The 14,004-nt window shown below is 37.8% G+C and overlaps 1 protein-coding gene across 8 annotated transcripts in view; it reads right to left on the minus strand.

Annotated features, from left to right (window-relative positions):
• KIF2A (kinesin family member 2A) overlaps positions 1-14,004 on the minus strand; it is a 73,951-nt gene that overhangs the window by 24,352 nt on the left and 35,595 nt on the right. For 4 of the 8 annotated variants that reach the window (XM_020783664.3, XM_078384559.1, XM_020783668.3 and 1 more), the window contains exons 5-10: positions 11,962-12,027; positions 11,077-11,177; positions 9,296-9,391; positions 8,258-8,312; positions 1,539-1,701; positions 347-437 (exon numbers count right to left, since the gene is read on the minus strand). In XM_020783664.3, the coding sequence (XP_020639323.2) occupies positions 347-437; positions 1,539-1,701; positions 8,258-8,312; positions 9,296-9,391; positions 11,077-11,177; positions 11,962-12,027 (572 nt within the window). Of the gene's footprint in view, positions 1-346; positions 438-1,538; positions 1,702-8,257; positions 8,313-9,295; positions 9,392-11,076; positions 11,178-11,904; positions 12,028-14,004 lie in introns of all 8 variants that reach the window. The other 4 variants (XM_020783667.3, XM_078384556.1, XM_020783663.3 and 1 more) reach the window with 1 other exon arrangement.

Genomic DNA, 14,004 nt, shown 5'->3' on the forward strand with positions numbered 1-14,004 from the left:
TAATATCAAGAGACATGACTGAACCTAATAAGAACAGGATTTTCAGCCTGAAAATATTAGCATTTCCTAATCACTTTACAGTAACAAGAATAGTAACCATTGTCAAAGATTTAATAAATAATAAATTTAGACCCCAGATTTGCACAGACAATTGGGAGGTAAACAGCCTTCATAGGGTTCCTAATGCATATACAGAAGTGGGGTAAATATTGCAACATATTATCTGGCCCTAAGAGAAGTTTCTTGCAGGAATAAATGGTGGTGCTAACATATCAAAATCTCTTATAGTTTGATTAAGGAGCAATAAAGGTACATAAATAAAATGTGTGATGTATGCAACACTTACATGAGTTTTTCCACTGCCCGTTTGTCCATATGCGAAGCAAGTAGCCATTCCTCTTTCAAATATAGTTTCCACTAGTGGTCTTGCAGTAAACCTATAAAAAACAGAACAAAACAAGGCCCGGGTATCACATTTAATCCAGTACTGGTAGAAACCCATCTAAAAAATAAAATCAGTAACATCACTGCCAACTGTCTACTTGAGTTAGTAATGGATGAAAAAAGCACAGAGCAATTTGACGCAAGTTCTGTTCAAGTTTAGATTCAGGAACAGTCAGATCACATTTCTGTCTTTTGAGAAACAATTTAGTGCTGGAATACAAAAGTTTTTTTTAGGTCTCCCTTCCCTGAAGAGGATTTTCTACACTTGAATTAAACTTCCAGAGCTAAGAAGCGTAGCAGAATTATTGCTATCAGACAAAGAGCACATCACTCACATACAAACAACTATCCACATCTACAGGAGAGATATAACTTAGATTTAAAACAGCTAATTTGAAGCCATTGGGAAGCTTGCACCCATCTCTAGCAGAATCACCCAGGTCCAAAAGGTAGTGAGAACAAACCATTAAGAGCCAAGGGTTTCCAGGGAACTGATTGCACAAAGCCTACAACCACATCCCATTGCTGAACCCAAGTCACTGAATTTTTAGAAACTAGATGGGAAGGAATGAAATCTTCCAGGCTCTCCTTTCCACCTTTCAAAATTATTTTATATCCACACCACAGTGAATACATTTAGACTGACTCAAAACTTCCTTGCTGCTTTGGGATAAGTAGTCATCATAAGCCAAGTGATAATTGGGACTGAGCTCTTCTGATCCTTGAACAGTGTGTTGCTGCCTAGAGCTAAAGTTATGAATTAAGAAATTTCCAGCTACTCATTCTTGTTGATTTTAGTTGCATCTATACCTTTTTCCAGAACTGGGTTGAAAGTATAAAAAAACAGAGAAGAGAAAGCACCCGTAATTGGGCAACATATGGATACACATAAGAGCAATCAGATCACATGCGCAAGCAGGCTGCTCATAACCAATAATGCAAAAAAATAAACTCCATATCTCTGGCGCACCATGTCATCCAGTCTAACAATACCAGTGATTGTACATATTCAGGAACCCAGTTTAAGAAGAGGCACAAACTTATTGATAAGAGAGAATAGTCATAAACTTTAAAATGAACACAAGCAAACATACCTGTAAACCATTTCATTAGGAGCACTGTCATCAAAGGCATAGTCAAAGCGGAACGTTTGGTTTTCTAAGTACCTTGTTAAATCTACTTTTTGCTTGGGTTCATGCACCATTACAACATCTTTGCTAGGGATTGTTATTACATCAAGATCTTTCATTACCGTTTCTAGAAAAATAAATGAAATTTGTGTTATTATTCAGGACAGTGACTGTCAATATTTAAAACACTACAACCAAAACAATTGACTGAATCAATTCATCATGTATAAATCTGGTACAAGTATTATAATGGCCAAAAACCAATTATTTATGTTTCTTAATATAAGTTAAACATAGTTTAACAAGTTGCAAAAGGCAAATGCTACTACTAAAGAAGTCAATGCTTATATTTCTTGTCAAACATCACTAGTGTAAAATGAAGAAAACAAACATCAGTCTCCTAAATAGCAGCAATTCACTGTAATGCTTTTATTCCATTTGATTTCTGCACACTTGTAATAGCTTTCTAACCATCATGTTCAAAATGTCAGTCATATGGAAGTATGTTATACTGTACATGTATTGATTAAAAATATTTATATCCCACTTTTCTCTTCCAAAGGACCCAAGATGACTTACAGTATTAAAGCATTAAAAGCTAAGAGCAATAAATTATTAAAATGTTTTAAAAGAATTATACAGTGAAACCTTAACTTATGAACTTAATCCGTATTGGAACGACGTTGGTACGTCGAAAAGTCTGTAAGTCGAAGTACCATTTCTCATTGAAATGCATGGGAACGGAATTTGCATTTCAAAAGGCAAAAAAGCAGGGGGAAAGGGCTGGAAATTCGAATTTCCAACCCTTTCTCCCTGCCTTTTTGCCTTCGGAGGTCTCAAAGGGCTTTCTGTGATGTGAGGGGGGAAAGCTCTTTGAGATCTCCGAAAGTGCCGATCGCAGCGGCGGGGACCTCCAGGGAGGTCTCCCAGGGGTCCCCGCCGCCACGATCGGTGGCTTCAGAGCTCTCAAAGGGCTTTTCCCCTGACATCGGAGAAAGCCCTTTGAGACCTCCGAAGGCAAAAAGGCAGGGAAAAGGGGCAGGAAATTCAAATTTCCAGCCCTTTCTCCCTGCCTTTTTGCAGGGAGCCATTTACGAACAGGCTCAGAGAGGAAGATACAGTCTTTGAGTCAGCTTGGGTCCAAGCCATTCAGGGCTTTATTGCTTAAAACCAGCACTTTGAATTGCATCTGGAAAGAGACCAACAGCTAGTGGAGATGTGGTAACAGGGAAGATATGTGAGTCCTGTAACTAGCCACAGTTAATCTGGTTGCAATATTTTGGACTTGCTGATGTTTCCAAACACTTTCCAAAGGCAGCCGCGTGTTAGACTGTGTTACAGTAATCCAACTGAGATGTAACTGAGGCATGTGTCAGTCATCTCAGGAACGGTTGCAGCTAGCAAACTAGTTTTAACTGTGCAAATGTGCTTCTTACGCTGGAATAGTTTCATAAAAAAATGAAAAACAAAGAAATAGCTATCTGCTGGATTCTAAATGTAGAATTTTATCAAGTAAAATTACACCAAAATTAAAAACAGTAACCAATTTGCCATCACTCCATCTAGCTCTGAAAAACCGAAGTACAGCTTTCCCTTAATAGTTTAGATATAAATCTAAATTCTAGCCAATTGCAAACAAAATCATTAGTAGAATTCATTTTAAATAAAGAATATATATACACATAGAAGTACATGTTTTGCTCAGTTATAACTTAATGTTTTAAAAACATTATATATAATTTTTAGTTCAGATTGTTTAATCTAAACCAGATTTTCTACAGTGTGCTCCTCTTAGCAAGCATGATTAAACAGCTTGTTTAAATAAGGCAGACAATAAAGATCATTAACAAACTTCAAGAGAACAAAAGATATCCAACTTGATTTCATCAGTTTGTGCATTAATTAATAAAAGTCATTGTTAATTGTATGAAATGACTGAATCAGCAACAACATACACAAAGCCCACTGTTTCAAAAGAAACATGAACAAAAGGTACTTTGTACATACAATCAAATACTGTACATTAATGTGTCCTATTTCTGTGGGGGGAACTGCTCTAGGCATAAAACCCAGTATGCTGAAGTTTCTCTCACACTAAGTGCTCTGCACTAAATGAACGGTCCAGTACTGATCTTTTCTTTAACATGTTACAGTTACATAGAAGCAACTGAAAGTTAACTTTAAATCATGTATATGTACTTGATATTAACTTTCACTGAGACATGAAATGGATGGTTCTCTGAATACATAAAAATATTGTTGGGAAGGAAATATATGAACTTGGATTTTTTTGGTGGGTGCAGGTCTTATTTGACTAGGGATTGTTGTTGGTTTGGTTCTATTTTTAAATCTATCTAAAATAGAAGAAGCAGCTAATAAAACTAGCAAGTTATTTGTAATAAATTTCAATGTCTATGATAAGGGTACAACTATAATAGCTTACTGTAACTCAACCATAGATGACTATACTCTATTTGCAATATAACTAGCCTTGCTGTCTCTTTTATAGTGTTGAAGTGTAGCTTCACTGAATGGTAGAGGAGAAACAGAATATTGTTCAGTTGTTGAGTTGTCCTCTGCCTCCTACTGCTGTTTCATGCTCTGTCAAAAGTGTTGAGGAGACAAGATATATAGAAGTATGTATTATCTACTGTTGTTGTTAAATGCCACCAAGTCATCTCCAACTAACAGTATATCAGGCAAAAATAAAGAAGACAAAAAATGTTGTGGTACATTAAAGACTCCGCCTTATAGCATCCTATGAATGAGAGAGCTGGCTGCATAGCTCTATGAGTTAGGTGTCTGACTGCAGAGTCAGAGGTTGGCTGTTTGATTCTCACTGTGTCTTCCAGGGAAAAATACACAGTCCCAGAATGCCCCCAGAAGAAGGTAATGGTAAACTATGTCTATGCATTCTCTACCTAGAAAACCCTGGAAAGGGTTGCCATAAGTTGGAATCAACATGACAGCACACATATACATATGAATGAAAGGTCTCCAACATGTCCTGTTCAGAGATGGGCATGAACCATCAATTTGGCAGTTTCCATCCCTGCCTCCTCCAGCGGGAACCCACAGAGGCAGCACCTGGAGGAGGCGGAGCAGGGAAGTCGGGTTGCTGCCTCTAAGTAGGCACCAACTGAGGGAGGTAGGGCTAGGAACTGCCAAACACTTGCTTGTCAGAAGGACGAACCAGCATGAACCACCTGCAATTCATGTTCATCTCTAAGTCCTGTCCTCAACAGCCCTGCTCAGTTCTTATAAACTCAACCCTGTGATTTCCTTGATAGTCTATCTAGCTTTTATTTAGTGTTCCTCTTTTCCATGTATGGGTGTGAAATCTGGACAGTAAAGAAAACTGAGAGGGGAAAAGATCACTTCATTTGAAATATAGTGCTGGAAGATAAGTTTGCAGATACTCTGGATGGCCAGAAAGATGGACTAGTAATTTCTAGATAAATCAAGCCAGAACTATATCTGGAGGCAAAAATAATGAAATTGAGACTGTCCTACTTTGGGCAGTTCACGAGAAGGGTAGATTCTCTGGGAAAGCTTGAAGGCAACAGGAAAAGAGGAACACTAAATAGGAGTTTGTTGAACTGTGGTGCTGGAGGAGACTCTTGAAAGTCCCCTGGGCTGCAAGGAGAACAAACCTATCAATTCTAAGGAAATCAACCCTGAGTGCTCACTGGAAGGACAGATCCTGAAGCTGAGGCTCCAATACTTTGACCATCTCATGAGAAGAGAAGACTCCCTGGAAAAGACCCTGATGTTGGGAAAATGTGAAGGCAAGAGGAGAAGGGGACAACAGAGGACGAGATGGATGGACAGTGTCATCGAAGCCACCAACATGAATTCGATCAAACTCTGGGAGGCAGTGGAAGACAGGAGGGCCTGGCGTGCTCCAGTCCATGGGGTCACGAAGAGTTGGACATGATTTAACGACTAAACAACCATCATCAGCTTATCACAAGATGTGAGACAATCTCCCCACTCTGTTTCTGGAGTTGGTCATGTCCCAGAACTACATGTCAGCACTGGCTACAAGGCAGGGATTTTGACAGATTTACCAGGACAATAATTCAGACCTCCAAATTTTAAATTGATAAACACTACAGATCTACCATATATATAGTGTATCATTATATGACATGACATGGTAAGTATAATTCCAACCCATAATACAAAAATATTGAAAATAAGTCAACCTTCACCTAACATAGTATTAGACTTAGGATGTTAGTTTTGAATTATACATATCTTCTTTCACGCAGCATGCATACAAAAATCCTCATCCTGATGTTCCAATTTATCAATATTTACAAATGAAAAGTTACAGCAAAACTAACAAGACTATCTAAAATAACTTGGGCTCCTATATCATTTGAAAAAATACCTAATTCTGAGAAACAAAAGGAGTTATTAGCTAAAATTTTAAAATAATTGCTAAATCCCTGGTGCACAAGAGCACAACAGACTTGGGAGAGTTTAATAAATCAGTACATAAAATTATATATGCAAATATCATGCTTTAAGTATAGCATAAAAAGGAAATTTTCTATAAAATTACATACATATTGAGATATACTTCAGTCAAAATATGGAAAATGTGATAGCTCATAAATTATGACAATGAAATTTAGACTTAGAATACTGAAAAAGACTATTAAGGGCATAAAAGATAAAATAGGCCCTAAACTACAATTAAACTCCTCAGTTGTATGTTTGGGAAACCTTAAAGATCAGCTGAGAACGGATCATATGACTGCTCATGTTTACTTGTACTCAGATCCAAATTGGTAAAGGACAGTAGATCACTAGACATTCCGTGCATGTGATATTTTATATACAGTACAAATGTATATTACTGCACAAGGGCTAAGGCCAAGTATGCCTAGAATTTTCAATATAGTTAGTAGGATCTACAGACCTGTTAATGTCACAACACATCACTGCTCTTCACAAAGTACTCCAATGGGACATTATGTAATCGCCCCATTACATAATTCCACAGTAATCCCCTCCCATCCAAAATTCCATTACAAGTGAAACATTTGTCTCTAACACACTGTTACCTCATTTAGCCAAAGAAGATGGAGAAATCAGCAACCTTTGAATAATCAGGTGTTAAATGGCCACGTTATCGAGACGGAGGCCAACATCTGAGCTTTGAATAAATAAAGTACACTCTGGCAAAATGGTACTACAGTATTTCATTTATTACAGTACATAAATTGTACTTAGAATATTAAAGATTTTCTAGGATTGCATTCCTCTTGGCTTTTCAGAATGTACAATGTATTTGTTTTGAAAGCTTTCTGGTTGCAAAGGTCTATACAGTAGTTTAGTTTTTACTTTGTTCTTTTTTTAAAAAAAACTTTCCTTTAAACCTTGGGAAGGCATGTGGTACTTTAAAGACATAAGATATTTAACAAAGTTTTTAATGTTCATATGTCCAGATCAATCTTATAACAAGAGGCAGCATTTCTAGATATGCCCAACTAAAATCCTAAATTCAATCCAGCATCCTATAAAATCACAGCAAGAAAAACAAAGACTGTCTGATTCAGCAGAGCACTGATGACAAACCAGGTAAGGTCCATTTTCTTCTATCATTCAAAAAATTCAGCTAAATATCTTTTAAGTTACTTGCTCTTTTTCAAGAGAAACTAACCACTCTAACTAAACAAAGCCCTTTTCTTGCAATGCTTTGAGAAAACACATTGTTTCACTGACTTATTTTTTTAGTTCCCCCTCCTCTTCTTTCCACAGCAAGAGTTCCATCACCCCACAGAACAAGCTAAAGTGATTAGAAAATAACAGCCTCCATTTTACAGCACTATAATTTCATGCTCTCAAAAATGGGGTCTTGAGGTGTCATGTGTCTTGCCTCTGATACAGGATATGTACTTCCTCATTCTAGAAGGGTGGGAAAATGAGGAAAGCTTCAAGTTCAGATTTCAACTGTGTCCTTTCACCAGCTTTGAAAACAAACTTACTAGAAGCCAGGTGTATTTCTAATTATCCAGTTAGAGCAGCACATATTCTGCAATTTTATATGTACATATATAGTAAATTCACAATACATTAGAAACAGACTGTGCGTAGGAACTAGCCTTATTCTTCCACCCAGAAATAATGTTAATTGGTTGCTGATTCTGTCAGGTAATAAACAGTACTTAAACTTCACCACTTCTAACTAGGTATACTGTAAACCAAGGGTCTCCAAACTACAGCCCACGGGCCACATCTGGCCCGACTTGCCTTTTTATCCAGCCTGGGCATAGGAAGAGGAGGGAAGGGGGACCCAAGTGCTCACAGAGACAGCGGGGGTGGGAGATGACTAAGATCACGCTTCACTCCTCTTCCTATCCCCCCTCAGGCATAGGAAGAGGAGGGAAGGGGGACCCAAGCAATCCCCCACCCCCACTGTCTTTGCAAGTGCTTGGGTCCTCCTTCCCTCCTTCGGCCCTCAAAAATGTGTAAAATATATGATGTGGCACTCATACTGAAAGTTTGGGGATGCCTGCTGTAAACTAATAGGGCTTAATAGGAAGAATGTTAGTAAGAGCTCCATAATACTTTGTTTACCCAGTGAAAGCTCAGCTGTGTATAAGGCCTTAAGTTACAGCCCAACTCCCAGACAACAAAGATGACAGTCAACATGTTAATAATAGCCATACCTTTTTTATTGAGTGGTCTTTTTCGAACGCACACACATATCCTGTGTTCATCAATCTAAAAAAGAAATACAAACGGAAATGCACCTAAACAAAATTTGGTTTATTTCAGCCATTACATTACTAAATATGGCAAAAATGATCCACATTTTTGAAAGGCAAGAAAAACATCTATTTTAGGAATGCTTCATGTTTGGTGGTGAATTCCATCATCGTAAACACTTGTGGCTTCAACCCTCTACACAGAACAAAAATCTCAAGGTCGAGACACATTCCTGTCAGTCTTTCAGAAGTCTGGTGTTGTGAACTCATTCTTTCAGCCATCTCATTCAACCAGTGATATTTGAATTTACAAATTATTTCATTCATATTACCTGAAAGGCTACAGCAGCAAAAAAGAAAAACTGGGGCTGGATCAAATGTTACTTTGGGTCACTTAACAGATGTAACGTATAGAAAAAAGCCAGGGATTTAAATCTCTAGGCAAAGGTATTCTGTTCTCAAAAGCACATTTAGGGGCCTCAAGAGACCACAGGTTGCCATGATGGAGATATGCTGATTCCCACCTCACAAAAGCAGTTCATACCCATGAGAGAAATAAGCAGCCTCAAGAAACCTCTGAACTATCTCTTGCTTAATGTATGATAACTAAATGTGACCTCACCATGGTAAGCTCATATCAGAATACAATAGTATAACCTAGGTTAAGAAAAAAAAACTGAATTCTGATTACATTTTCCTCAGGCAAGAAAAACATTCCAAGGCAGATGCAAAAACAGCAATTTGGGGTTTTTTTGTGGGGTATGTGTATGTGCATGGGTGTGTGCATGTGCGTAGATTCTCATTAAGTTCCTCATTTAGTTCTCAGATACTGCTGACTGCACAGCACTCACTAAGAGTAGCAGGCTTGTGCAAGTGCAGCTGTCGCAAGATATTTCATGACCTCACCACATATTTACTACAGTATTTGGAAATATTACACTGACACACATAATTTATTTTCAACTTCTTCCACAGTTATAACATTTCCATAAAACTTACAGGATCTGCAGTTGTCAGTGGTCTATAATCCAAACTTCCCCGGAAATCTCTGATCATACACATAATTTCATAATTTGGATTTGTGGCATCAACATCCTAAAAGAAGCAATAATGGCTGCTGATATAAAGAACATAAAGATCTTCTCATTCATACATTATATTCAATATTTTTGAAGTATCCACTTTCTTGTAGACTATTTATAAACTCCAGAGTTTTGAGGAGCAAGGCAGCCAAAGCTGAGACAGTCTCAAAACTGGCCCAAAACTCAAATAGGAATAGACCAAGTGACCAGTTTTATTCAAAGGCCCCTGCAACTGAAAGCTTAGAGCTGCTCTCTTCAACATACTGATCAAGGCAGGCATTTTTGTGACCAGATTATAGGACATTTCTAAGTCGACAAAGCATTTATTCTGGATTGGTTACACTCCTACCTCCTTCAAGGCAAAGGGGAATTATCACACAATAATGCAGTCACAACTCCCTTGACCCATCTGGTCAATCCACCAAAGTCAGCTTGAAGAAGCCAGGCAAAGGTTGAAGGAGCATTTGGTGGGCTGCACAAGGACACAATATCTTTCTAGGCTCCAAAAACTAGAATCATTCCCACAAAATAATACAAGGACAAATAACTCCAATCGACAACACAGTAGCGTTCAAATCAATACTGAGGTGAGCAATTTCTTCCTCTTAACCACTTGACAAACTTGTTACTGTGAGCCCCCAAAACTTTCAGTTTTGAATTCGTTGGGCTAGACAAAAGTAAATCCCTGCACTACTTAGCAAAACTCTGTTGAAGTCATGGAATTAGCAAAATAAACCTTCTCTTTTTTACCAACATACTAATGGCACAATTATACACTGTCAAGGATTTTATACGATTGTGCTCATGATAATTCTTGACCCATATGTACTCCAGGTATCTTCTTATATGTTTCATTGTAGAAAATCTCAGAACATTCAATAAGCCTTTACATTCTGTATGTCTCCACAGCAGACCGTTATACTAGGGCCTCCACCTCCTCAGGGAAGGACTGACTCTGTGAAGCCAATCATTGTCAGATTCCTTGACTATTATTATTTCTTATGTCAGAAATGGGTTCGATTATGGCTATGGAGTGATTTTTGCCCCATGGAACACTAAGACCATCTTCTTTCCTATGCCAAGTTTAACACAGTTTGGAAATTACTGAACAAGCACAAGCAGTTCAGTTGATTTTGGTACAGAAGTGTTTCAGACATGGGACGCCCCTTACTACAGATAGCCTGCATCAAATATTGCCTATGTATTTAACCCGAAGGAAGGAAGGAAGGAAGGAAGGAAACCAACCTTTTCCCCTCACTAATTCTTGACAGCTGGGGGGAGAAATCCTCACACACTCAAACAGTATAAATCCAATAGTACAATATCAGGTTACTTGTCTACCAATGTTATTTCTTATATCAGTTGGAAACTTGAGGTCTCACTTCTATGCTAGAAAACATACAAGCTTGCCAGCAGGATTATGCTCATGGTTCTTCTAAAGCCTCTGCTTTATGATAAGGCTCATTAATATTGACGGATTTTCTCAGAAGATTAGTAACTTTCTTCACTGAGATACTTGCAATTATTAGAAATTACACTTTAAAATCACATTTTAAAACATGACATCCTCACAGCAGCGAAATATGTTTTTATTCATACCATTTCAAAAAAGGATCCTTTCCAACAAGTCAGAAAATTCAACACTACTTGAAATAACTCACCAACAAACTACAAAACCAAAAAAGAAAGAAAACAAACCTGAGCTCGCTTCTCCCTAAGCTCCTGCTGCTGTAATCTTCGTTTCTCACGTTTTTCTTGCAATTTTTCAACTTCTTTCACGCAATTAGATTTTCTACGTGCTTAAAGAAAAAAATATTGTCTATTTGTAATGTATGTTTCAAAGTTTAAAATATTTTATCAGTAAAATTGATAGATATTTGTTTATTCTTACTTTCTAATTCAGGGCAAACAGGGTGTGTAAGTGTAAGCTTGCAACCACATAAACTGCCTGAGGGATATTACTTCAAGAACCAGTCCAGCTATGGGACTGGAATGCCTACCTCACCCCACACTGTCAGGAATGACCGTGGCATTTGTGTACACTATAGCTCAGACTGCTTTCCAACACTTAATATTTTCCATAGCATATGGACTTGGTAACAGACCTGACAAGAGATGTAAGAAAGTTGAATCACTGTCCTGTACTAATCAGCAGCTAATTTTAACCACCAGAACCACTTTCAGTACAATTCTTCTTTTCCCAAATCATGCCCTCCCTGACTTTAAGGGATATGGACAGTGAAAAGTGAGAACACAGAACAGGCGCTGAGTTCTACATGTTATTCTCTTGGTTTGACCCAATACAAGGTCTCGTGAATTTTCAACCTCAGTCCATTCCTTCAGAACAACTGAAATTTTGCAAATGTTTTGTTACCAACAAGACTATGGAAGAACAACCACAATGTGATTTCTTGAAGGAGACATAACACTGGTACCGACACCACTATGTATGAATTATAGAACTGTCCGAGAGCGTGTACATATAATGCCTAAAATGAATTAATCCTTGATACATGATTTACATACAAGGGGGTCCAAATTCCTTTTTTGCAGCTTGAACTGGAGATATATCTGAAACACTACCATTCTGTTGTGTAGAGGAAGACTGTTCAGGAAGCTGAGTAGGCCGTGCACGTGCAGAACCAATCACTGCAAAACCAAAAGAAAAAAGTATGATGAAAGCTAGCCTAGACAGGGGGAAAAAGGAACCGTCACTCTTTCTAAATAAAATGACTTGTTAATTACCACAGTCTTGTCTGGAGACAGAGAAGAGTGAGGTAAACACATTTCGGAGACAAGCTGGTACACTAGGAAAATACACTATAAAACAAGATGGTATCAGAATTAAACATAGACTATTATCAAGGCTTGCTTATGAAACTGGAATTTGTGAGTTAATGTGGCACACAGATGGTACAATACGGTGTAGAATGATTAATTTCAAGGCCAGATATACTATTTGAGTAACTATGTCCCCATTTGGGACAATCCTTTGTGACTTTTCAAAACATGTTGCACTTGGTAGGAAAAAATAGCTGAGCTTCCATGAGAGATTATGGTTGCATAAAGTTACTCAGCGTGTGCCATGAGCATCCCTGGTGAACTCATGGAAGTTGGGCCTCATCATATACATACCAGTAAAGATACCATAGATCCATATAGATTACAGTAAGAGTTCCATACCCTATTCTGATGCAAATATTCATAGGGATACAGTGCATTATCAAGAACAGAGGTGATGTAGATTAACTTTTTATCAAAACCTCTAGTTGACACAAGGGACTAAGGATCAGGTTAGAGGCAGAGAGGACTTGTATAGACATGTCTCTCCCAGGCAAGAGGCACAACCCTATCTCCAAGTCCCCTGTCAATTTAAACCACTGAAAGATAAGTGTGTGAAATTCCTTAAGTCAGCCAGCAAAGAAAACTAAATAAATAGCAATACTACAAATATAAAGAAAAATAACTGAAAAGATTAAAAATCACATTCTTGATGCATAATCATGTCCTTTGGTCAGCTGGGCAACCATACAGTTTGGTGCTGCACCTCCATAGAACTCCCTCTGTACAGCCTACAATAGGAAGGGACAAAGTACAGTATCCCAAGTATCATATGAAGACAACTCTCTTGATGTTTACTACTGGACACATGGGTTAGGGATAATGGAAGCTGTGGTATTCTCTCCTTTCCACAGTCTAGTGATCTTAGGTAGAAAGGAATATTTTCATCCTTCTCGAGGGCAGCAGCCTCTCTGCATCTATTTACTCCAGTTGAAAGTGAGCACTTGCCTGTTCATTTCCACTTGCCCAGCCACAAGACTTAAAGATTAAAATACTGAACTGAGAATACACTTTAGTAGTGAGGAAGGAAAATACTTTGTATTCCTGGAAAAATGACAGCTGAAATTGTTTCATCACCCGGATTTTCAAAGAGGTGAACACAGAGCAACCAATACTGGTAAAAACTGCAGTGAACCACGTGGAATCTTCAAGGAGCAACAGTGCCAGTATGAGACACAATCTAAAATCTATAGGAGAATGAAACTACCCACATACATACTTGCGTAACACTGATGAATTATGAAGCTGCTCTCAGAAGAAATGCTGGTATTTCAGGACACAGACTTGGTACTAAGATGTTCAAGGCAAGTTCAATTCAATAACATAATACTCTAGCTGCAACATCAAGCTTCTTACTTTCTTTATCACTAGATGTGATTGGGGATGTTTATACCTACAAATTCCCACCAGCAAGACATTTGGACTGAAACATTTAAACAAAACCTCCTTTTTTGCCTTGTACATATCAGGCTTACAAGAAGCTGCAGAGGCACTCAAGGCTTTTTACTGGTAATCCTTGGGCACCTAGCTCAATTCTGAGCACATCAAAAGCAACTGGAACACTACTGACAGAAGAAAGAAGCTGGATACCTTAATTCAGGTATGTTGGTTTTTGTCCTTCATGCTAATTATTTATTTTATTTATTTATATTGATTTGTTTAATTTCCACCCCACCTTTCTCCTTGTAGAAGCAATTAAGTAGCTTACAAATAATTTAAAATCAAAACTATTAAAATGGTTATAATCATTAAAGTCACATTATTAAAAACCAATTAAATATATTC

This window comes from Pogona vitticeps, chromosome 2, assembly GCF_051106095.1.
Source record: "Pogona vitticeps strain Pit_001003342236 chromosome 2, PviZW2.1, whole genome shotgun sequence".
NCBI lineage: Eukaryota > Metazoa > Chordata > Lepidosauria > Squamata > Agamidae > Pogona > Pogona vitticeps.